Genomic DNA, 26,214 nt, shown 5'->3' with positions numbered 1-26,214 from the left:
ACACACACACACAGAGGCGTGTGAACATGCAGTCTGCAAAGGGGTTGGGGGGGCAGAGGGGGGTAACAGAGGCATGGTGCCTGAGCAAATGTGAGCAAAGGGAGATAGATGAAAAGAGGAAAGACTGTGAGAATGGTGAGATGAGGGAAGAGACAAAATCAGGAAATGACACTCATTAGAGGGAGAAAAGCGCACACCCGTGTGCACTCACAGGTATGTTCGTAGCATTTGTTTGAACAGGCTGCAGTATTTTTGGCACTGTAGGCTATAGGATATTAGAAGGGGGGTTAAGTTGATGCAGTATGACCATCTCTATTTGCTAAATGTCCTTGATATGTATTCCATTCGAACTGCCTTTGTTTCCGCTGACTATTGTCATCACGGATAGAGCGACAGAACGACGAGACACAGACAGGATGCTCTTGTGAGAATACATTGTTTCTCTGAAACACTGTTACTGTTTAAGTCTGTGAGATGCCACCACAATAGTAATATAGTAATATTTTTATACCTGTTCACCTCTAAGCCTGATGTTTTTGTATAGGATTCTGGATGTACAACATGTTGTTCAGCAGTAACTGATTTTGCATAATTGGAACCAAGCATGTGCATGTGATTGTTTACTGTGGTCACACCATTTCCATGCATGTTTACCTGTGCACATATGAACATGCAGGACGTGAGTCTGACTCAAGTTTCTTACATGGGGCGAACTGAACAAGGTGTGCAATTGTTAAATGCACTGTTTTGTCTATTGCCTACTTTTTCATCTTTTAAATAATGCATTGGTTGTCTTGTTACAGCTAATAACCGCTGCGGTGTGATAGGTAATTCAGCATTTTAATGATGCTTCAGAATATTCCACAGTGTTTCGTTAATATAAGTACGCCCTAATAGAGCGGTTGTATTGTCACTGGGACGATGACTTAAAATGGTTTCCAGAGATAAGATTTTGAGAAGACAAAGATAGTAGACAGAACCCTTTTTACTCAGTCTTATGTCAGTGATAACTGTCTACCTACAGGGGGTGCCAAACTCTTTTATTTTTTCCTCTGGATATAAAGTGGACTGAATGTAGCACTAGTGCAAATTTAAGACGTCTGCATCAATAAAACATTTTTGAATGCAGTCTAGTATATAATATTTATATAGCATATTTAATGGGTTGAGTGCAAACTACTGTGCATTTTGGGTTTGGAAACCCTAAAAAGGATGTTGCAGGTACTGTTTATTGGTCTGTGCTTATCTGGTAGAGAAAATAATATTATGTCTATTTTTTTACTGTTTGTGTAGGTGCATCATTCCTGTTCTTTTTAATAGTTGTTTAAAATACTTTTATTATATAACTGATGTTCTCTTTGTATTTGTGTATGTATGTATGTATGTATGTATTGTATCTGTCTGTCTGTCTGTCTGTCTGTCTGTCTGTCTGTCTTTCCAACAAACATGTATAATAAAATTTAGTGCTAAATGTTTTTTAAAAAGCAACCTGTTTTTCTTAGATGACAGCAGGTAGAGCTGAGCTGAAATGGCTTACGAAGATCCTCATACAACCTCACTGCAGCAAAAATATTCATCGACATGCCACGGTTTTATCAAAACTGACACAAAAATGTTTGGTGCAAGCCTAATCCAAAGCCACACTTTCATCTTGTGTGTGGAGTTAGGGATTATCAGAAGCTTGCATTTAAATTCCCATGTGAAACCTTGCAGTATGTATAAAGAGGAATAACTCACAGATATTTTAAACATTCACAGCCATCGTTCAGCATGCATCTCCATCCCTGAGACCCTTAACCTGTGATATAAATACAGGTCACAGGTGAGGTGGTCAGGAACGGGGTGGCATGCAATGTCATCAATTATATCAAACCAAGAACCATTCAGAAGCTTTTGTTAATTCATATTTGAGTTCAGATGAGCACAACAATTTGTTAAGCTAATGCCTTGTCTTCCATTATATTGACTCTTGTGTTAATAATACACTGCAAACATTAATTATTGGTTCCTGAAAGCAGCGCAATTTGCAGAGCATTTAATACTGGGGGCTCGACTGCCATGGTGGCTCAAGGGAGCGCACACTGCAGGCTGGCTTTGTGTTGTGACCTATGAAATGGTCTAGTAAGAATAGAGCACTGGGTTGTGACCTTTAAAATTGTCTTCATGTTCAGGAGTTATTCAAATAAATGTAACAGGTATAAATGGATAATTGATGTCACCCAGATGAGGATGGGTTTTCTAATGAATTGGGTTCCTCTCAATATTTCTTCGTCAGACCATCTCAGGGAGTGGCTCGCTCATTATCGAATAACATATTCATTTATGACGTTAACTTTTTACTTGACGTTACTCTATTATTTCTGTAAAGCTGCTTTGAGACAAAGTGTATTATTAAAAGCACTATACAAAATAAAATTTTACTGCTCAGATTGAACACTTAACTATTCCAGTGGGAGTTCTTTACTTATTTGTGCACACTTATTTTATATTCCTTTTTTTCTTTCCAGGTAAAAAATATGGCATTAACATCAAATCAGATACTCCTTGGTATTCTCAACGATTTCTGTATTTGTGGACACCATGTAGATAACTATCTTTATTTAATCTTAGAGGATTTGATTTATGATAAGACCTTTTTCTTACCTGATACTATCACATTTATTGAGAAATTATGATGTAAGTTGGTATGAATATAATTGTCATGTTTCAGCGAATTAATGTCCAGCCTGTCACTGCTGCAGAAGGATCGCAAATAAGTAAAATGAGAGAGGAAAAAAAGGACATTTTTGGGCCCAACTGGCTTAGAGAGAGAGACGACGGACTGGTGAGCTGCTTGTCATCCATTGTCGGCTACTGCACACTATCGATTGCCTTGTCTCAGAGGAGACAGATGACTGCATTAGCACCCAAGTTGCTCAATGCCACTGGAAACATATTAACTTCATATATTAGGCACCCTGTCTGGTTTCTATGGCGACGGATGGAGGATGGAGGAAGTAGAGAGTGAAGAATTGGGGGGGTGTGTATGGGAGGAGAAGGAAAAGGAGGAGTAGGGGGTTGGGGATACAGGATGCAATGGAACTGCCTTAGGGCCTATCAGTAGTATTTTTCGCTCCCCATCTCTCTCTATGTCTCTCTCTCTCTCTCTTACTCCAACACTAACACACACACACACACAGACCGTTTTTTTTTCTAACTTTATCTAGCAATGTTTCTTATCTATATATTAAACCTATTTTAATAAAAACACTTGTGCTTTACTGCTCTGTGTACTGTCATGTTGTCATTTGCAGTGGTCATGAGATTTATCATCTGTTTCATTAGTTTGATTATGGTGCATATCATAGACTTCCTTTTAATGTTAAGCTAAAATGTTCATCAAATTCTAGTCTCTCACATAAACGCATGCACATACATCACTACAAGCCCAAACCCTGACATGTCTTTGTGTGACTCACTAGTTCTCCCTCTGTCTCCTCTCCCTATCTTGGTCATGGAGACAATAGATTGAAAGGATGCATAGAAGAGAAAAGTCAATGGTGTTCACCTTTCCTCTTCTAGCTGCATTGTAAGATCTACAGATCAACAGCACTGAACTACTGAACATGATCTGATGTTGGCCTCTATAGTTTTGTTACAGCATAAATGAAATCAAGGCTGAATAAATTTCATATATTCATAGAATCAATTTGTGGTAATTCAAAAACAAGATATTTTACGCGAATGAAACATCATAAAGACTTTAAAGAAAAAAATTACTGTTGAACTCTGAACAGTTGTTTTTTTTTTCTTTTTTTTGGCATGAAGCAAAATAACGATTCTAGAGATTTCAAATCTAAACATTCTAAGCAAAATGTCCGGATGTGCACTCAGGATACTATTTCTAGCGTCATCTATTTGCTTAGGATCTAGTTGTTACCATTGCTTTATAGATCCAGATGACAGTGTCCGTCTGTGTTGGGGTCACGTTCTTAGTGAATATAACATCCGTAATATAGATGCCTGTTTCAAAACTCTCGATAGAATTTTCAACGATGATCCGAGAGTAATCAAAGCAGCTGAAGTAGGTAAGACATTAAACCGACTTAGTGATCAGTAGTGACAAGTTACCAAAACAGCAACAATCAATGTTCAGCTGTAACTATGGACTTAAATTGATAGATGATGTGAGTAAAGTGAACTGATAAAGTGTCAGCCAGAGTTTGTTAAAACAGAGGTTACTTATTTACTTACAATTGTCACTGTTAATATGAAAAGCAGTATAAAGACCAGTGCTACTGTTTTACAATTTGTAAAATTTAATGTTTTTTGCTGCATTAAAATACATGATAAACTATGGAATGCCCTTCAAGGGAAATAAATAAGTATAAGATTAAATATTCAAATTTGATTATATCATCCCAGAAAGTCCACATAAATATTTTGATTCTTTGTTCAGGAAATGGGAACCATCCAAATGAAAGACATACTGTATCTTCATTGCTAATACTTTACTTAATACATATTTATCTCTTCAAAAATGTGGGACATTTTTGTAAGCTATCAAATGCGGTTAGAAGTCATATTTTTTAAATGAAAACAAATGTGCATTAATTGATTTTATAACTACTGGAAGTAAATATGCAGCCATATGCTGACAAAATACTGGACCTTTCTTCATGCTCACATGTTTTATAGTGATGGTCTAGACACTTCTCAGACAGTCTCAGGCACCTTATGTAAATCTGGCAACCATGTAGTCATGAATAATTTGCTAAATTTGAATGTATCGCTCAGGAAAGCAAACAGTATGTAAATCTGTAAAGTATCTCTACATACTGAAATTAGTATAATTTATTTTTTCAAGTATTTGGAATTTAAATCAATTTATTAACCTTTACCCCTGTTGTTCTTGCTTCATTATTTCTATGTCTGTTGATTTGCTTTTTTTCTCAGGGCGTGGCTATGACACAGTACTAAAGGAGATTTTGAGGGCTGAAATCATGCCTATTGTGGAAGAATTTCAGCAGAATATAAATAATGGTATATGAATTTTGGCTGTTGCCAACTCTTTCAAACTGCTATTCACACTGCTATTTGGAACCAGAAGATCCACCCTCATCGTTCAGTTCCATGTCCTTGATCGAATACATAAACAAATAGGTGATTGGTAGACAGACAGACAGACAGACAGACAGACAGACAGACAGACAGACAGACAGACAGATAGATAGATAGATAGATAGATAGATAGATAGATAGATGGATGGATGGATGGATGGATGGATAGATGGATAGATGGATGGATAGATAGATAGATAGATAGATAGATAGATAGATAGATAGATAGATAGATAGATAGATAGATGTGCTGCACATAGTGTTATATACCTCTCTGTTTAACTTTTCTTATATTTCTAGACACAGTGTATGAAGTTCGATTGCAAACTGCTGCAGAAATCTTCATCATAATGGCTTCCGGTCTGCCTAGAGGTGGGATTCCCTTTGCTCTTTGAGTACTAAATAGTACAGGTTCTAAGGATCTAGGATCATATGTATTAAATTGGTAGCTCAGTGGTTATGTTTTTAGACTCTGGGCCTTTGAGTAAAACCCTTAGTCCTAAACTGTTTAGTTGTATGAATGAAATAATTGTCTGGTATATAAAATACTGCTTTTTGATTATTGCCTATGAGCAGTTCTACATTATGTGAAATGTATATCTACAGTATATTTACCATATCAGAATTACCTGATTGAGCTTAGTTTAATATTATTGTTAGTTTATTATTCTTGCTTTTGCAAATCGCATACTGGTTACTTGTTCCTCTTTTTTAAACCTTGAGCTTAGAGCTTAGAAACTTGTTTAACTTTGCTGTATGTTCCACTTTTTCTGCTAAAACCTTTTACATGCTTTTTACAGCTTCTAGATGTTTCCCCCCTTGTGGTAGGTAACTGTTCAACCAAATTATTATTCTTTTGTAACATATAGCAATATAGCAATTTTAGCTTTTATGTTAACATGTATGTTTGTTACTGCAATTTTGTCAGGTTTTCAAGCTGAAGGCACTGTCTATAACTGCGTGACTTGTCAGTATGACTCCTGTGAATTTCCCTTGGATTGTCCATGTGAGTTTATTTTGCTAGTTTATCTTTTACATGCAGTGTGCACTATACATGTCAACCGGATCATACTGAGGTACAAATATACTATACACATGGATGACTGAAACAAATCTAAAAATGAATCAAAAATGAACATTCAATTAGTTTATTAGTTTATTTTATCAGCCTCACAAAAACATTTTTTTTACACATATTAGAAGGACACATTAAATAAATATTGTGTGTGCTGCCTTAATGATACCTAACAGTATGAACAACACGTGTTATGTAAATAAATTCTGGATGTAGGCTGCCTTTTCATGCCTTAAGTGTCATCCAACTAAGTACAGTAAATCCCACCTACCTGTTTATCTGCATAACTATTCCCTGCAACCTACCACACTTGCCTGCCACTTTCTTGCCTGCCCTCACCTGCTTTTTCATGCCCTTTATGCTGAATTAGTTTGTATTCTTATATGTACATTTGCACACGTGCAAGAGCACAGATAGGAGACAAATGATTCTATAAAACCAATTCATAAATATCACATTTTCTGTGAATTTTCAGAACAAATGATTTCCAATTAATTACATTTAAATTTAGCTTGATAAATAATAGTCAATGAGTGCAAAGTGAACACAAACTAATTTATTCGTAAATTGTTTACACAAGCATTTGCACAAAAAAATCTGTAAGATTTTCATGAAAATTTAGTTAACTCAAAAAAACTTTGTCAATCTACCTAGTTTGTGCAAATCTATGTATAAAAAGACACTCATGTTAAACTCAAAATGAGCTACTGCAGTTTCATATACTGTGTGAACGAACTATATGCTAACCTCTGTGTATAAATAAAAAGCGCTCTGTTTGCTAACTAAAGCTATGTCTGTCTCTCTTTCTGTCTGTCACTCTTTCTTTCTTTTAACAACAATCTTTATTATTATGAAACCATTTCAAACTTTAAAACAGGCTTCGTCAAGCCAATATCAAAGTTTGTTGTGAGGACCTTTAAATATCTAGTTACCATTGTACTGTAATTTTACACACACATAGGGTAAAAGAAGCCATTTTACCTTGACTTACTCAAAAATGGAAAAATAGATTTCTTTGATAAAATTCTGTAGGTCTCTCTTGCAGAGATGGCAAAAGTACACACTCAAGTAGGAGTATAGGCTCTGACGTTACTAATACCTGTTTTAGTGTCATGCTGGTAACTGGACCTTTCTCATCCGCATTAACCCCATACTTCTTGTTGCCTTCTGCCTTGCTTGTTGTTAGCTTCATAAGCTAGCCTACATCTGTGGTGTGTGATAGCCAGGAAATGCTGCAGGAGAGGTACGCTGTGCAATGACAAGAAATAGGTTGATGGGCTGAAAATGGTGCGCAATGAAAAGAAAAATATTGATCATGTTACCAAATAGATTAAAACTACAGTAATGAGCCTGGTTTAAAAATGTGAGTAGTAGAACAGTACAGATGTTTGTGCAAAAATTTTATGAGAAAGTAAAAAGTTGTCCAAAAATAAAGTACGGATACCAGAAAAATCCTGTTAAGTACAGTAATAAAGTATATGTACGTCGTTGCTTCCAATCTCTGGTAGATTGTATACACAAGTGTGAATCTTATTAACTCTGAGAGGACTCAAGGTTGAAGAATCACACTGGAAAGTCTCTTGAGCATTAACTCTGCTTTATGCTGTATATGCACAGTTTTTTCCTCCCGGTTTATGCATACGCAATGCTATATTTTAGCACAATTATGTAACCATTCAAGCATCCATTTGTAGATTTTAAATCCCTACAATACTCTTGAGGGCTATTCCTTGGCCTTGGCAAAGATAAAATGTAGCCTTTACGTTCCTTTACTCATTTATATGAGTTGACAGACCTCCTCGCTTGCACTGTGTTGCTCATTTCTAGCCAGCAGAGTTACAATTACCGTGAAGCAAATCATCCTCTTTTACCCTAGAGGCGCTGCTTAAATATTATAATTACAGAAATGGTGTGCAGTCGGTTCTGTTAATTCCTGTGAGAGAAGCCTTATAGCAATTGGTGCGCAGTTAAACAGGCCTGCCTTGTGTATGTACAGTATTATATGTGAAATGCTTATATGTCTCTTTATAGCGCAGGAAATTACTGTGGAGGAAAACAACAGAACTCAGATGTGGTGTCATGTGCCATTTGTTTTGCCAAATGACATACAGATTGTTTGGCGCTATGCAGAGGTATGGCAAGCTAAAGTATTGTAAAATATACTATTTTACAATTTACAGTATAATCCACCATTTCAATTGTCAGTTCTTTTTGCACTAAATTCCATTAATGTCAGCACTTTCCAAATGTCTATATTAAAACCTTGCTCATGTGTCTCCCTTTTCTTTTAAGATCAAGACACTGCTTATAGATCAGTTTGAGGAGGTGACAGTTGGCACAGATAAGCTTTTCTCCATACCATCGGCCCGACTGGACCATTCAGGAACATATCAGTGTGAGATCTTTTCTCAGGAGCGCTCACTAGTCCGCATCTACTATCATCTTACAGGTCTGAATATGTGAACATTTCCATTGTCTATTTCACCTCCTTCTTTTGTGGGTTGAAGGAAAGAAAATCTGATCTTGATGCGCAATTTGTGAATAATTTTCTGTTCTTTTTTAAACAACAAACATGATATGTTTTTTATTCCTTGCCACACTAAAACAATGATATTTAACTGCAAGTTTAAGAGTTAGTTTGGGTAATTTGCATATTACTTCTCTTATTTATTGTTCGTTTGCTCTGCATCAAAAAAAAAAAAAAATTGTCAAACGGGTGCTGCATTGTAAGCAGAAGATTTAGGACTTAAAACTAAATGTGTGACAGGAAATATAAAAAAAAATCTATACTTTTTGCCTGTAGCTGTTTCATTGTTGGTGTGTTATTGGCTGTACAGTATTGATTATTAATATATAGGGCCAATATATTACAATAAACCTATATAACTATAAAGTAGTGTCTGGTATTATGATCATTTTTTTCTTTTTTACAAAAATAAGTTAATTGCTATATATTGTTATACAACTGCAATACAAAAAGTAATACAACTAAACTCATTGCTACATAGGATTGCATTTGTGCTTTACTGATAAAACTAATCTAATAAATAAACTTATTTGTTATGTCCAACCCAATTCAGTTATATCTTTGGATTGTTTCTGTATGCAAAAGAGTGACCTGAATTAACGAATTCATTACAAAAAACATTCACTATAGTTACAATCTATCTACCTTGTCTTTTCTTTCTCTCCCAGTCATTCCCAATGAAATAGTTGGTTATGCAGAACTGCAGGATGTGTTTGATAAGGCTCTTCTACCTGCTGGACAGTTTCTACTTTTGCCCTCTACACCTTCATCTTCACTGCTGAAGCTGCCTAGTCCAGTTTTCCTTATCGTTTGCCTGACATCACTGCTATTGCTGCTTTTCCTCACTCTAGTGTAAGGCCAAATATAGTCTTTCTACCTGATTTTAATAATATGTAAGAAGAAAAAAAAGAAGAAAGAAAAAAGAAAATAATGGCAAGACATGCAGTTCTTTGCTGTGATCTATGTATTAAACATGTTCTATATGCATTATCTGTATATTATCTATAATTTAATGATAGACTTCTATGGCATTGCTGTTTGGTCTGGTTCCCAATATTTATCTTTTACTTTTTTTCTACAAATCTTTTATTGTTTTTCAACCAAAGGACAGCTCTGTTTTTACTCAAGATTTCTTTGTAATGTTTATTTATAATTTTTTTTTTTTCAGGTTGCTTTTCTTGCTACGGTTTCTCCAGCTTTCCCATCAGGTTTTAGTTTTTTAATGCTGGATTTCATGTGATGCAACAGATAAACAAGATCAATTTCTAGTGATACCACAGCTTTCTGTGGTATACAAGTTCAAAATAGTAAAACTGACATTCTTTTTGGAATGGAATGGGAGTCGTGGCATACACTTTTTAGTGTAGACAATCTTAGGTGTCTTTGAGCTCATTTGTGTGGAAGAAAGTTTAAATATAAAAAATGAAGTTTCATGCACTTTGCACATTGTACACAGTAAGAAGTTTGTGTGCACCAAATAGGATATGCATTTAAAAGATTCACACATTTACTGTAAATGTAAAGCTTAATGTAGTGTAATGTAAACGAAGCACTCTAAGGAGTCCAAATAGGGAATATTTGCATTCAGTGCCGGTCCATCAGGGCCAGGAAGGCCTTCTCCTTGTCCTAACCACATCAGAAACACTGACTTATGTTTTACTATATTTTTGTATATAAATATGTATTACATTTCTCCAAATAGTTTTTTCTCTTCATTGACTAAAAGAAAGGAGGTGAAGCTGGAGGTATGAAAATGTTGAGGTTTTCGTTGGGAGGGCTGAGGATGGACAGAATTAGAAATCAGTTTATTAGAGGAGACAAGGTGAGGGAGGCGAGATTGAGATGGTTTGGACATGTGCAGAGGAGGAAATGTTGGACATGTTTCTGCCAGGAAGGAAGAAAAGAGGAAGGCCAAGGAGGAGGTTTATGGATGTGGTGAGGGAAGACATGCAGGATGTCAGGTTGAAAGAGGGATTTGTAGAGGATGGGGGGTGGGGGGTGTATGGAGACAGATGGTATAGGTATAAGATAAATAAATAAATAAATAGATAGATAGATAGATAGATAGATAGATAGATAGATAGATAGATAGATAGATAGATAGATAGATAGATAGATAGATAGATAGATAGATAGATGGTTGGACATTGTGAGTATTGGTTAAGCTTTTTCATGAACCATTTGCACTATTTGCATTTTTTTCGGATAAAATTTGCACAAAAACACACAATTTAAAAGTCCCTAAAAAAACGTAATGCACTTAAATGCACAAAAACACTGGGGTCATTTTATGAGGTTAATATTGATGCTTCTTTTAGGGATGATGCATGCGGGTGGTGCAGTGAAAGGATTGTTAATTGGGTTTCTTGGTTCAGTAGTTTCATTTATTCTTGCTGCATGAGATACCTGTCTGTGATGCAGTGCTCCATTATACTGCATTTCCTTATAATATTGGAGGTTTCTATAGCCATGGCATCATAATGATGGTATTAAGAGGTAGACTGTTTCAGGTAAGACAAAACTGAAGGAATATATGTGAAATGCATGGCCCCCCACTGTTTGAAAAACATTATTCTGTTTTAGCTTCTCTTTAAATGTTTAAATATAGAATCAGGATTAATTGAATGAACCAGCAGCATAAAGCATGACAATCTCTAAATTGTTACATACATTTCTCTGTTCATACTCTTCATGTGTCGTTCATGTTGTGCATAAACAAATTTGTCTCTGCTTCTTCTAAGGGTTCTGATGTGGTGCTTTTCTGAGAAAATGGATTGTGTGCGAGATGAAGAACATGGACCACAACAGAATACTGATGCCTCTTAAACTGCTTGAACCAGACCAACAAAAATTCCAATAAAATATTACTGAAATGACCTGCAATTGTTTTGCTCACCACTAGAGGATGCCAAAATCACTAATGTAGTTTGTAACTTCTAACATATCTGATAAATCTGTGTAAATTTCGTGACGAATAAAATGTGAATTCTTTCGAGAAGAATTCCACATCAAATCCATTCATAAAATAATTCTCTATTACACTTAACCCACATTGGTTCCTTTATCTTTTTTACTCTTATATAACACAGTTGGCAAGGCTCTGTATAAAATATATTTATATTACATGTATATATGTATGTATTTCTGATATAAAGAATCTTAAAGAACTGTGCTACTTTTTGCATTCAATCTTTCTTTGTTTTGTCCGTAAACCTGTATGATGTTAATCTTAGCAAATCTGATGATACTTTGAGTTGCTAAACTTGTCTGATATTACTTATACATAGGTGTTTCCTTTTAGATTGGGATGGGCACATTGGTTTGCTTCACTCCGCTTGTCCTGTTGCTAGTAGAAACGCAAGAGAAACCTGCTGGTGACGCCACAAGAAATATGCAACAAGTGACAGAACATTAAGTTCTTATGTCTCTGCATAAGACTGGTTGGTATGTAATGTGAATGAGAAAAAAATCATTAGGTCAGGTTTTGGGACACATGTCTTTTTCAGCCATATGTGTTTTTTCCCCCAAACTGTTACACAAATTTTTAGCTTCACTTGACTTGGGAGACCAAAACCAGCTCAATGAAGATTTAGCTTACATATAGTTGGAGTGGAAGATCTTGAGTTATCTGCTTTCAATCTCTGTCCTCAACCCTAATGAACACTTATGGAATGAATTGGAATGCTGTCTCCACCACAGACCTTCTCACTCATCAGTACTTGACTTTATTAACACCCTTGTGAATAAATGAGTTAGAATTTCCACAAGAACACTCCAAAATCTAGTGCAACATCTTCCCAGAAGAGGTGGGTGTATTTGAACAGGAAATGGGGACTATATATGGAATTAGATGATTACTTTGTTTTAAAAAAAACCCACAAAAATGTCAATAAGATTTGTTCTTATAGTGTATATGTGGATTTAATTTATGATTTGATGTATCTTAACAAAAAGTTCAGGTCCTCTAGAAGAAAAGAACAGCCCCATCCCTTTTATAGATCCACCACCATTTTTAACTGTGGGTATGAGGTAATGTTCCTACCTCTGTGTGTGGGCCAAACCTACCTTTAGTGTTTCTTGCTAAAATGCCCTATTTTGAATACATCTGACCATATAATTTAATCCCATTTAAAGTTTTAGTAGTGTCTGACAAACTTAAGATGTTTGAGTTTGTTTTTTAGATAAAAAAAAATAAGATTTTTGCTTGTTGGTGATGTTGGTGATGTCAGATTTAATTATTTAGATTTTCTGACATCGCAAATAACTTCTGCAGTTTACCAGTTGTGATCCTTAAAGATTTTTTGGCCACATGAACCATGCTCTTCACAGTGAGCTGAGACAAAATAGGCACATGTCCTATGTCCAGTTCACTTTAACTTAATTATGGCCCTGATGGTGGTAATGGGCATTGGTAATGTTTTTGCTATTTTTTTATGGCCAGATTCTATTTTCAAAACCTCTAAACAAAAATCGGGATTTTAAATTCAACATGTTGTTTAACAGGAAGCCAGTGCAGCTGTTGAAGAACAGGAGATATGTGATCCATTCAAATACATTTCTTTTTTATTTTAATACATTTCAGATTTCATTTCCAGATGGATAATTTGCAAACATGGTTAATATACAAAAAGTAGACTTGGCAACTTAGCATTGAGCTAATTACAAGCAAAGACTCACAAAAACATTGGGCAGATAAATTTCACAATACACACACGTTAAGACGAGGAACATCTAGGATCAGTAATGAAAAGGCAGAATAACTAATGCCTTACAAGTGGCAGGGCTGAGCTACATATGACCAAACCAGGAAGTGACTAAGATACAATGACAAAGACTAGAGGTGGAGTGTTAAACAAAACAGGAAGTGAAAATATAAGAAGAAAGTGCAAGGAAAGGGTGGATGTAAAATTTGAGAAAGCAGGATTGGGTGGGCCTGTCTGAGGTGTCTCTGTCTTCTTTGCATCCATGACTGCAGACCATACACATCATAGCTTTAGCCCGTTTTAAACTTTATTTTTACTAGGAATCTTATAGAATCTTATTGGTGGCCAGTCTACCCAAGGCAATCTATTGTTCAATTCAAATCAATTCAATTCATTTTTATTTGTATAGCAATAAATATCGTCTCAAAGCAGCTTTACACAGATAATGTGTTGATAAAAATGATTAAGATGTTCTTTATAAGTGTAAGTTTGTCCCTGATGAGTGAGCCAATGGTGACTGTGGCAAGGAAAAGCTCCCATGGCATAAAGAAGAAACCTTGAGAGGAACCAGACTCAAGAGGGAGCCCATCCTCACCTGGGTTGCACTGAATGTCCATTTATTACAGATAAACGATGTTGAGGTGTGCAGTGATGATGATCAGAAGCAAACTGTAGTCCTGAGTCAGTGTAGCAGACTGTTGACATTAACTACAGTCAAATCCATCCTTAAAGCTCATGTTCTTACTCCAGAATTTTATGGAACCCCTGATGAGAAACCATCCCCAGCTGCACAGAGTGGCCTCCAATCAAAGAGAACCCCATCCAGAGGCAGGATGGGACGAAGTAAGAAGATCCGAGGAGAGGAGAGGGGCAGGAACGGTGGTCACTGGGGACTCTGGCAAGACTCTCTACGGCAGCATAACTAAAAGGGAGAACCAGAAGGTAACATAAAGGATCTCTGGAATCAGACAAACCTGAGTGAACGTGTGAGAGTGAGTGGACGACAGCAACCAAATATCCCAGTTCACCAAACACTCATTGTTAGTCATCATGCTTCTTAATGCACATAATTATACTTATGCTCATTATCTCTTTATTAAAATAGTTACATTGTGTAATAGCCAAGTCATTTACATAAGTAAGTATACCCAGAAAGGGTTAAACACTTGTTCATTATTATCCTTATTATCCTTATACATGGATTATGTAGTATTACACTGACAAAAGTAGACTTAACAACAGCCTGTATTGTATTTTAATAAACAAAAAAAAAAAGACAAAGAAGAAAAACACCAAATAACAAGCAGCAGAGGTGGCAAAAGTACACACATCCTTTACTTAAGTAAAAGTACAGATACTCGTGTTTTAAAATACTCGGGTGAAAGTTAAAGTACTGATTTAACTTTTTTACTTAAGTGAAAGTAAAGAAGTTTTGGCTCTGACATGTACTTAAGTAAAAAGTAGTTATTAATGCTACCTGTTTTAGCTGTTAACTGGACCTCACATGATTAGATGTGTTAGCCTAGTGGGTTAATGTCAGGGTCCCCACGAGGATGAGTTTCATTCCTGGTCGAGCTGGTTGCTGTGTTGGTAAATAAAACGTCTGGAACTTGTCCCCTCTGAAAACATTTCAATTCTGTCCTTTCTGTGTTGGATTAATTTCTTGATTTCCTGGTCTTTAATGAAAGATAACTCCACCAAAAAAAAGCACTTCTGTGGTAGCTCAGTGCGTTAAGGCTTGTGCCTGAACATGTTCCTTAATATAGTCCACGCTGGTGATAAGTTTTCAAAGCCAGTCCTACATACCTTCTTTCTTACTGTGCTGGCATAGAACAAAGTATGAACCCCCCAAAAAGCACACATGCTTTTCAGCAGTGGTCGCTCAGTGGTTTAAGGCTTGTGCCTCATCTAAACATGCTTTCCAGTCTGATCTCTTCCATGGTTCAGTGGGTTAAGGCTGGTGCCCTGCTGATGGTGAAGATCAGTGTTTGAATCCTGCTTTCTGCCTGCTAGTTGCGATGTAGGTTATGTTCCTGCTTCCTAAAGCTTTCTTTGGCTTTATATTCTTGTGTTGATGGTTTAAAGGTAAATAGACCTGCTCGAAACAACCTTCCTGGCTGGTCTTCCCTGATGGTTCAGTGGGTTAAATCAGGTTTCTTGCTTTTGGTGGGGTTCATGGTTCGAATCCTGCTTTCTGTGTTTCTGTCTGGTCTAAATTTCTTGTTTTGAAGCATGATTCACTTCCTACATCTTTCTTTAGCGATATATTTTTGTTATTAATGTGGTTGAAAAGAAAGATAGACCTGCTCTAATCAAGCTTCCCGTCCTGTTTTTTCTGATGGCTTAGTAAGTTAAGGCTGGTACTTTGCTAATGTTGGTGGTCAGGGTTCAAACCTGGCTTTCTGTCTGCTAGTCATGAGGTAGATTAAATTCCTGATTCCTACATCTTCATATTCTTGTTTTGATGGGTTAAAAAAAAAGATAGACCTGCTCTAAACAAGCTTTCCAGCTTGTTCTTCCTGATGGTTCAGCAGGTTAATGCTGGTGCCTCGCTAATGGTGTGAATCAGGGTTCGAATCCTGCTATCATGGTATGGTTTTGCTTCCTATGTCTGTCTTTAGCATTATAGTCTTGTGTTGATGGTTTGAAAGAAAAGATAGACCTGCTCTAAACAACCATCCTAGCCGGTCCTTCCCGATGGTTCAGTGGGTTAAGACTGGTATTTCGCTGTTGGTGGGGTTCAGGGTTCAAATCCTGCTTTCTGTGTTTCTGTTTGGTCTGAATTTCTTGTTTTGAAGCATGAAACGAAGGATAAACCCCCCCAAAAAAAGAAGGTGTGTTGTGGGACTTGATGGCTTTGCGGTAAAAGCCTTGCCTCTGAGCTCAGAGGTTGCTGGTTCGAGTCTGGCTTGTCCCCACAATGGGTAGGCTTTGTGGAAAGTAGTGTCTGGTGAGCAATGAGGTAGTTGACTGTAAATACTGGCTGCTTCACAGCCTCAGAACAATTGAGGGTGATAGGTTTTTGGCAGAATTTTTCCCTATATATGCAGAACTAAGTCGATCCTTCTTTGAACATTTTTGCTTCATAAGCCCCTGTTTTCAGCTTCTCAGACACCGGGGGGGCAGATGCCCGGATATTGCCCCCCTGCTTCAGGATACACCCTCCGAAACCACAGCCAACCTTCCACGCAGCCATTCCTGACACCTTCCTTACTATGGCCACCGGAACCTTCCACACTCTTAACATTGAGCCCTGGCCGGGGTTTGAACCAGCAACCTCTCAACCCAGAGGTAAAGCTCTTCCAATTGAGCCACAGGATCTCCTGCAAGGACCTGATTTTTAGGACCTTTTTTGGTTCTTTTTAAAAACTTTTTAAACAATTTAAAGGAAAGCTAAAGGGTAGGAATCAAACCGGGTGAGTCAGATAGCAGCGACCACTTCACTGACCATTACACCAACACAGGAGAGGCAAACAAGCCTTTGCTTATTGGACTCTTGGCTTTTCTATAGTTAGAAGACCGGTGTTTTCTCCTAGATCATGATGGTAGAGGGTCAAAACTTCTCCTTCCTGTACATTCTCTCAGTAACTCAAAGTCTATGAGAAGTGACTCAGGTACAAGAACCACATCTCCAACACCTGCACCACTGATATACCATGATTTGCCAGCAACCAATTTTAATGATCTTTCATTGTTCTGTTTTTAAAAACTTCTTATAATGTTCAATATGAAACTAGAGGTAAGATTTATTTTATTTTTAAATTGAAAATATTAAATATAAACAAGACTGTTGAGCATATGGAGAGCTCTGAGTGACATCAACCCACATGGCTTACAGACATGATTCTGTGAACTACTACTCCCAAATTACACTTAAACAATCACAACTACTATTGAGACACAACTGTTCTCAATTAAACACACACACACACAATCATTTACAGAAATTAAGTATTAGTATTTAGTTTTTATCAAGCCTTGTGAGCATGTTTGCATCTCTGGTTAAGATCTTTTGTTCTTTTTATGGTTTTCTTGTCTCTGGATTATCCTGTGTATATTGGTATCTGACCTTTTGAATGACTTGGACTTCAATGTTTGGATTACGTTCTGGATTTGTTTGTTAGACTTTCAATAAAAACGGCCTTAACTGCAATACCATCTCTCTGAGCCTTCATTATACAACACAAAATATTCATTTAAATATTTACAATTGGATAAGTGAACATGTGGATGACAATATAACCACATTAAAACAGCAATTAAAATTAGCTCAAACCCTATTAGTTGTCTAACTTAATCAATTATAAACCATCCTTTTATCTACAGAATTGTAGACTCACAGAATCTGTACAGTCTGAGAATCTTTTCAGCTGTCCACAATAACCTCAGATTCTTGTTCTCACAGGAGAGGAGCCTGATTAAGTCTTCTGCTGTTGTACTGTCTATAGACTACACTTCCCATCAGCCACTGCACTTCAATGAATCATGCCACAAGGCTTTCTTTGGTCTTGTTGTATAATTAGGACTTGTATACAGTCTCACCTTGCATTGTCTTACATTGTCTTTAATGCTTCATGTCTATAATTTCAAATTAAATTAATTGGGTTCCAGTGTCTAAGTGGTTTAATTTGTTGTCTTTGTGTTTTGTGTTTGCACTTTAAATGAACATCTACACTTGCATCCGCCTTCACCTTATTACTTGACACACTGTGAACAGCTAATATAATACATAAATGATTTAAGACATTATTTACGGTTTTTCTCAGTTGCTTTGGAATGTTTTTTAGATCAGAAATTTGTTTTTCAAAACTACTTGTTTAACCTCCACATCCTTTAGTCACTTGTGCACATCATAAAAACAACTCTCTTCACTTTAATCAAATTTCAAAAGCTTTGGTACATTCATTTAATTGATTTCATACAATTGTCTGCTGTTTTCTACATTATCAGTTGTTTGTCAAACAATATATTATATTGGTTTTACCTAAATAGTCTTAACCTCCCAAAACACCTCAGCATCAGTTCATTGCATAAGTTGTCAAATGCAAAATAGTTAAACTAGTTGTCATCATCTGTCAAGCTTACATTTCTATTTAACTTTTTTTTTTGTAAATGTGTCTTGAATTGATGAATTGTGCAGATGAATCTTAAATTTCACTTATCAAGGCGAGTGTATGGCATCAGATCAACCAATCATCAACTACTTCTCTAAAACAGATCAAAGGTGAATCTCGTCAAACTTCAATGGCAAAAGGACTTGTTATTCTGATGGAAATGAGATTCCATTGACACAAATACTTACTTTTAAGAGATGAACTAATGATTTTAAGTAAAGTACAGGCTTTTTTTTCAAGAAATTCAATGTGTTTTGCTGTTTGTATGAATTGTTTGGAAAATGCAAATAATAATCTCAAACTTTAAAGATGATTTGAGAAATGCTCCGAAGCAACTGAGAAATCATTTTATTAAAGTGCAAGTTGATGTGTTTAACCATGATTAAAATGTCCGTAATTTGCTTTATGGCTTTAACTTGGTATGACTTTTTATTGTCACAAAATTTGTGTTGTTAGAATAATTATTTAATTGTTTTTATTATTTATATTTTGAATAATATATTATTATAATTTATTAAATGTATTAAATTATTAATTAATTAATTAATTAATATTATTATACTATATATATTTATTATTTAAAAAATATTCATTAAAAAGCTCTGTGTGTGTGTGTGTGTGTGTGTGTGTGTGTGTGTGTGTGTGTGTGTGTGTGTGTGTGTGTGTGTGTGTGCGTGGTGCTCTATGATGGACTAAATTCTCCCTAAATTTGAATCCACTGCATGCCTGATCAAGGTGAAGTGGTCACTGATCATGTGTTTAGGCACACCTACAACCTTAACAATGCCTGCGCTTTAAACATATTCCCTTTTACTCACCACATTATCTGTGTAAAGCTGTTCTGAGAAAATGTTCAATGTTAAATGCGCTATACAAATAAAAATTAATTGAATTGAATTGGACTCTTTGCACCTTTTTTTTTTTTTAAATATTCTTCATGTTCCTTAATAAAAAAAAATTCAGTTCAGTAACTTGAAAAACCCTGCAATTTTTAGGATTATGTCATCATGAGTAATTAAGCAATTACATTAAAATACAATAAACTGTGACATAATTGGTTGGGTTTCTGCTGCTTAACCGAGTTTATCAAGTGATAGGAATGCATACAGTCATCCTGAAATACTATTTTAAAATGTGCCATTTTACAATGATGTAATACATTTTATTGTGTCTATTTCACCTGTTGACACACAACTGGCACAATGGAAAAAGCTCATCCTTTCTGATTCCTTTGAAGTTGAAAGATTCTGATAAGGTTTCAGCCCCACAGATAAAGTATTCTCTAAACCACATCAACAATATTATTTTTGAATACTTTCATTTTGTTTTAGAAATACATAAATAATTATATTTTTAGTATCATTTAGATCTCAAATCGCAAGACTCAAGTCAAGTCAAGTTTATTTCTATTGCGTTTTCGACAATGGACATTGTCCCAAAGCAGCTTTACAGAATTGAACAGTTAAGGTGAACGATGTGTATTTATCCCTGATGAGCAGCCATGGTGACTGTGGGAAGGAATAAACTACCTTAGATGTTATGAGGAAGAAACCTTGAGAGGAACCAGACTCAAAAGGGGGAACCCATCCTCATTTGGGTGATTATAAATTGTAAAAACAATACAAAACACCGTAGAACGTACTACAGAGGACAGAGAGGACAGCCATGCACACACTCACATGCACACACTTACTCAGCTGTGTGTTACTGAGCTGCTACAAATCTGAACTCAAACACACATTCATACTCATTTCGATTTACACACATCCATGTCTTCAGTACCACCCATATTATATTATAATTGTTGTTTTATATAGTTCCAAGGTCTTGGAGAAATGTTGTTTCATTTCCCTGTGTACTGTGTCAGCTATATATGGTTAAAATGACAATAAAAACCTCTTGACTTGACTTGTGTACAGATAAAATCTGAGGATGTGATGTGTTAGGGCAGTGTAGTGTGAACACTAGTGATAGGGCAGATTTAATACCCATCAGGGTAAATAATTGTACTGTAAGTAATATATTAAACCCAGATATAGTTACACGCTAAAATTAAAATTCTGATTAAGGAGTCATGAAAAGCAACTTTTTTGCACTTTTAAGTTCATACCTTCCTTTACACATTCCTATCCCATTGACTGGAGGAATAAAAGCAAATTTTGGTGACTTAATCATGCAGTTGTTAACTAAAAGTCTAATTCTTTCCTTCGCCCATCCCCAGTACACCGCCCGCTGACTAAAAATCTAACCAAACCTGCTTTATTTTTAGATTTAGTAGGAGGAGCTTTGAGGTCTTACGTCAGAACTCTGAGATCTGAATGTACACTTATTCACTGTACCGTAACTCCTACAAATAGAACAAAAGGCAAAAGGCAAAAAAGGGATATCTTTTTTTCTTTTTTTTAGAATTCAAGTATAGAAGCCAATGGTCCATCACCAAATAAAATTTGAATCTGTTACTAGTAGCACTTGCTGTTATTATTATAAAAACATCCTCCATTTTTCACTGAGTCAATAAAGATCTTTTTTTTTAGTGTTGCATTTATTAGGTTATAAAATCATGATGCACTGATTTATTATGATGATTATAACCTAATAAAGCCAAACAACAAGAAAAATAATAATGTTAACAATAATTGTTATTTATTAATATGATTAATAGTACGATTGTGGTATAAGAGGAATGCTAATTTAAAACAGCTTTTAGTTTTAGTTTGTATGTTTATGAAAATAAGATGATCATGCTGATACTGATCGAGATGCTGCTGCTGCTGCTGGACTATATAATTTATATATATATTAAATACCACTACTACTCCTATTATTATTATTATTATTATTATTATTATTATTATTATTATTATTATTACTATGATATGACACTATAAAATATAAAAAGGGGCTATACAATAAATAATAAAATAAATTAGATTGAATTAAAATTAATTACTTCATTATTATTTTCTTAATTAAATCTTTTGATATTCAATTCTTTATTTGTTGAATTGTTGTTACACTTTAAATGTGGTGTATTATCCTGGTTCAAAATCTCGGAGTGTATGTTAACATGGTTGTTTTTCTGTTTTTTTTTTTTTTTTTTTTTAGTGACTGAGACAAAAATGGATGTCAAACCATTTTTCCGGAAGTTCGGCATCGGTGTACGAATTTTTCTCACATTTCTTTTTGCCTTCTTAGTACTCGGATTGGTGCTATGGGCTTACATTGCCCATGTTAATCTTTTTTCATCTCAGTATGGCATTCTGGCCTTTGGCTTTTATGGTCTTCTGCTATGTCTTCATCTGCTGGTCCAAAGTATATTTGCTTTTGTGGAGCACCGGCGGATGCGTTCCCGCAGAGACGCATGCACCTACACCAAGACTGTGGGTTTTACCATCTCTGCTTACCAAGAAGACCCAAAGTACCTGCGAGACTGCTTGCAATCAGTTAAGGGACTCCTGTATCCACCCGAGTTGATCCGGATTATCATGGTGGTGGACGGTAATACAGAAGAAGACCGCTACATGATGGAGATGTTCAAGGACATTTTTGCAGACCAGGATCCTGGCTGCTATGTGTGGCAAAACAATAATTTATATATATTAAATACCACTACTACTCCTATTATTATTATTATTATTATTATTATTATTATTATTACTAGTAGTAGTAGTAGTAGTATTGAAAAAATTGTTGTGGCATAAGATGAACAAATAAAAAAAATGTTTTAATCAGCATAAGGTGATGGTGATGATGATGATGCTAAAATTATAGTTATAAATTATAATTATAATAATAGTAATAACAATAACAATAATAAAAATATATAAATAATAATAATAATAATAATAATAATAATAATAATTATTATTATTATTATTATTATTATTATTATTATTATTATTATCGTTATTTTTAAAGCAGCTTTCTTATCATACAACAGCAATTTGACGACGAGTGGTTTATTTCATTCAGTCAGGAACAGATCGGACTTCTTTGGATGCATTAAAGTCTCATTTTGTCACGGGCACATATTTGGAGCGATGTTCATCTTCTGCATGTGAGACAGGAGGGGTCTTTGACGTGAAGGCCACTAAAATTGCTCAAGAATAACTATAACTGTGCATATCTCTGGCTCCGGAGGCTGCCTGAGTTGATGATGCTTCAATTTGGAATATGGGTTGGTGCTCCCCTGACGTAGACTTTAGCAGGTACGTCACCCGTCACCACACGCGAGGCGGATTGCACTAGTTTTCGGCTTGTTGTGGGCGGATGCTGGGGCGTTATATATACACCGCTCAGACCCACCAGTACACATCTCACACCAAGACAAACCGAGGGAGAAGTCACTAAGGAGTCCTGCGGTTTTCAAAAAATTATAAGGTAGGTAACCACGACTTTTTTTAAGTCCACACTTGACTATCAGAGACTCAATTTGACTCATTTTCATTTTCCGTCTTATACATATAAATAATTATACTTAGTTTGGGATTATTGTTTAAAAACTAACAACATAACATGAACTGTACTTGATTTCTAAAACATCCTGTAATGAAAAGGAAATTGAACTAAACTGGTTGGTTTGATTATTTGTAGTCATTGAGTTGTTATTAAAATGCAAAATTATTGTGGCCACTGCCAAATTAAATGATAATACATATATTTGGAAATAACGTGGGCAAAAGTATATTCTTAATTTATCTTAGTAAAAGCTGCTCTTTGACACTATAAAATATAAAAAGGGGCTATACAATAAATAATAAAATAAATTAGATTGAATTAAAATTAATTACTTCATTATTATTTTCTTAATTAAATCTTTTGATATTCAATTCTTTATTTGTTGAATTGTTGTTACACTTTAAATGTGGTGTATTATCCTGGTTCAAAATCTCGGAGTGTATGTTAACATGGTTGTTTTTCTGTTTTTTTTTTTTTTTTTTTTTAGTGACTGAGACAAAAATGGATGTCAAACCATTTTTCCGGAAGTTCGGCATCGGTGTACGAATTTTTCTCACATTTCTTTTTGCCTTCTTAGTACTCGGATTGGTGCTATGGGCTTACATTGCCCATGTTAATCTTTTTTCATCTCAGTATGGCATTCTGGCCTTTGGCTTTTATGGTCTTCTGCTATGTCTTCATCTGCTGGTCCAAAGTATATTTGCTTTTGTGGAGCACCGGCGGATGCGTTCCCGCAGAGACGCATGCACCTACACCAAGACTGTGGGTTTTACCATCTCTGCTTACCAAGAAGACCCAAAGTACCTGCGAGACTGCTTGCAATCAGTTAAGGGACTCCTGTATCCACCCGAGTTGATCCGGATTATCATGGTGGTGGACGGTAATACAGAAGAAGACCGCTACATGATGGAGATGTTCAAGGACATTTTTGCAGACCAGGATCCTGGCTGCTATGTGTGGCAAAACAATTACCACACACAGCCAGCCAGTGCGGATGGCCAGGAAGATATCCAGCGCAGGGAGGTGGAAGAGATGATCCGAACCAAGCGGTGTGTTTGCATTATGCAGAAGTGGGGAGGAAAGAGAGAAGTGATGTACACAGCATTCAAAGCACTGGGCTCTTCAGTGGACTACATACAGGTAAGAGGTGTTTAGATCACACTATATCAAGAAATTATATCACATAGAAGAAGAGTAGTTCATCATTTGTTTCCAGCACAGAAGATGATCTCTTTACTCATTGCTTTTCCTATGCATTTTATCCATCAGGTGTGTGATTCAGACACGAAGCTGGATCCCCTGGCAACACTCGAACTGGTGAAGGTGCTTGAGAGTAACACAAAATATGGTGCCGTTGGTGGTGATGTGATGATTCTTAACCTGAAAGACTCTTACATCAGCTTCATGAGCAGTCTGCGATACTGGATGGCTTTTAATGTTGAGAGAGCATGCCAGTCGTTTTTTGATTGTGTCTCTTGTATTAGTGGCCCCTTAGGTAAGTGAGAAGAGCTTTAATCAACATTAATCATAATAAAAAAAAAAAAAATAAATAAATAATAATAATAATAATAATAATAATAATAATAATAATAATAATAATAATGTATATTTAGGTCTCATTGTACTTCTTGCTTTCTCCTTTAGGTCTGTATAGGAATGATCTATTGCAACAGTTTTTGGAAGCTTGGTACAACCAAAAATTTCTTGGCAAACATTGCACTTTTGGAGATGATCGCCATCTAACAAATCGTATGCTGAGCATGGGCTATGCAACCAAGTAAGTATTGTGCTTGACCTCAGATAGTTGTATGAAATGTCATTTGAAGAATCTGACCCACAGATCCCACAGATCTGATCTGACACACTGATTTTTTACATGTATACAATAATTTAACAGTAATGTTTTTATTTTTGTCTTATCAGGTACACAGCTCGCTCAAAGTGCTATACTGAGACACCAGCCCAGTTTTTGCGTTGGCTGAACCAACAAATGCGGTGGACCAAGTCATATTTTCGTGAGTGGCTCTACAATGCCTTGTGGTGGCACAAGCATAACCTGTGGATGACCTATGAGTCCATTGTGTCCGGAGTCTTCCCCTTCTTCGTCACAGCCACTATAATCCGACTGTTCTGGATGGGTACGCTGTGGAACATCCTGTGGGTCCTTTGCTGCATTCAATTAATTGGACTGATTAAGGCAGTCTATGCCTGCATTTTGCGACAAGACATAGTGATGATCTTCATGTCACTCTATTCTGCCCTCTACATGACAAGTCTTCTACCCACTAAGTATTTTGCCATGCTTACCATAAATAAGAGCAATTGGGGCACTTCCGGCCGCCGTAAGATAGTGGGAAATTACATTCCTCTTATCCCCCTGTCAATATGGGCAGTCATCCTGCTGAGTGGTCTTAGCTACACAATCTACAAAGAAAGCAAAGAGGACTGGAACTCAGCTGCGAAAAAAGAGGAGATCAAATTTTTGATCTATGGTGCTGTAGCATATGTCAGTTACTGGATTATAATGATCTTCATATACTGGGCATGGATTCGTAAACTGTGCCGAAAACGTTCACAGGGTTACAATGTGAATATGTTTGTTTAAATTTCATGTGCTTTTAAAATGTTTGTTGTTATTTATATAAATGTTATTTATTTATTATTTATTTAAATGTATTTATTAAATTGTGTACATAATTGTCTAATTATGCATTTGTTTTTGTTGTTTTTGTTATGCTTTAATGGATTGTTTATGACATGGTTATTATTTATAAATCCTTTTGTAATCAGAATTTCCACAGTATTATTTGAACTGTACTGTACAGAAATTCTCTACAAACCTTGTTAAAGTTCATGTCAAATTATCCATTGTGTTGAAAGATACAGTATTCATACCTGTGCAATGTGGCATCCAGAGAATGAAATAAACAATCTTTTCCTTTTCCATTCGTGTTAATTAGTGATTTTGTTAAAACACAAATTCTTTACTTAATAAATTTAATTTAACAATGGAATTTATTTTTCTTTTTTTTAAGAATTTGCATTACTTTCACTTAGTCGCATTATATTAGTGTCTATCTGTCAATAGCTAAAAGATCTTACACACCTGCAAATGTCAGTGGATAGTTTTACACTGCAAGATGATACACTATACACTATATAAACAAAATGATTGGGACAACTATATGGTTCTTCCCTGAACTGTTACCACAAAGCTGGAGGCACACATTTGTATAG

At 35.7% G+C, this 26,214-nt stretch overlaps 3 protein-coding genes across 8 annotated transcripts in view; all 3 read left to right on the top strand.

Moving 5' to 3' along the window:
* The window catches only part of spaca6 (sperm acrosome associated 6), a 38,691-nt gene extending 26,817 nt beyond the window's left edge, over positions 1-11,874 (top strand). For 2 of the 6 annotated variants that reach the window (XM_046848250.1, XM_046848248.1), the window contains exons 3-10: positions 4,936-5,022; positions 5,401-5,472; positions 5,901-5,924; positions 6,029-6,106; positions 8,207-8,307; positions 8,468-8,624; positions 9,371-9,554; positions 11,444-11,874. In XM_046848250.1, the coding sequence (XP_046704206.1) occupies positions 4,983-5,022; positions 5,401-5,472; positions 5,901-5,924; positions 6,029-6,106; positions 8,207-8,307; positions 8,468-8,624; positions 9,371-9,554; positions 11,444-11,528 (741 nt within the window). In that variant the 5' untranslated portion in view covers positions 4,936-4,982 and the 3' untranslated portion in view covers positions 11,529-11,874. Of the gene's footprint in view, positions 1-69; positions 214-2,507; positions 4,068-4,935; positions 5,023-5,400; positions 5,473-5,900; positions 5,925-6,028; positions 6,107-8,206; positions 8,308-8,467; positions 8,625-9,370; positions 9,555-11,443 lie in introns of those variants that run through there. The other 4 variants (XM_046848253.1, XM_046848252.1, XM_046848247.1 and 1 more) reach the window with 3 other exon arrangements.
* Positions 11,875-21,623: 9,749 nt separating this feature from the next.
* LOC124385001 (hyaluronan synthase 1-like) lies at positions 21,624-22,668 on the top strand. The gene is made up of 2 exons (XM_046848044.1): positions 21,624-22,091; positions 22,660-22,668. The coding sequence occupies exons 1-2, from the start codon at positions 21,639-21,641 to the stop codon at positions 22,666-22,668; spliced, it is 462 nt and encodes a 153-aa protein (XP_046704000.1). The 5' UTR covers positions 21,624-21,638.
* Positions 22,669-22,832: 164 nt separating this feature from the next.
* LOC124384814 (hyaluronan synthase 1-like) lies at positions 22,833-25,880 on the top strand. Its single transcript, XM_046847744.1, has 5 exons — positions 22,833-22,899; positions 23,465-24,117; positions 24,247-24,472; positions 24,622-24,754; positions 24,901-25,880. Exons 2-5 carry the CDS (start codon positions 23,479-23,481, stop codon positions 25,580-25,582), a joined length of 1,680 nt encoding a protein of 559 aa, XP_046703700.1. The 5' UTR covers positions 22,833-22,899; positions 23,465-23,478; the 3' UTR covers positions 25,583-25,880.
* The last annotated feature ends 334 nt before the right edge of the window (positions 25,881-26,214 follow it).

The sequence above is a fragment of the Silurus meridionalis genome, chromosome 4 (assembly GCF_014805685.1).
Source record: "Silurus meridionalis isolate SWU-2019-XX chromosome 4, ASM1480568v1, whole genome shotgun sequence".
In the NCBI taxonomy this organism is placed as follows: Eukaryota; Metazoa; Chordata; class Actinopteri; order Siluriformes; family Siluridae; genus Silurus; species Silurus meridionalis.
Note: the sequence above shows the minus strand (reverse complement) of the source record. Positions and strands in the feature narration are given on the sequence as shown.

Bases quoted from the DNA above. Each gene is read 5' to 3' on its own strand.
- LOC124385001 (XM_046848044.1), top strand. From the start codon at position 21,639: ATGGATGTCAAACCATTTTTCCGGAAGTTCGGCATCGGTGTACGAATT.
- LOC124384814 (XM_046847744.1), top strand. From the start codon at position 23,479: ATGGATGTCAAACCATTTTTCCGGAAGTTCGGCATCGGTGTACGAATT. The intron at 24,118-24,246 runs GTAAGAGGTGTT...TTTATCCATCAG, and splicing joins CTTCAGTGGACTACATACAG to GTGTGTGATTCAGACACGAA. The intron at 24,755-24,900 runs GTAAGTATTGTG...TTGTCTTATCAG, and splicing joins AGCATGGGCTATGCAACCAA to GTACACAGCTCGCTCAAAGT.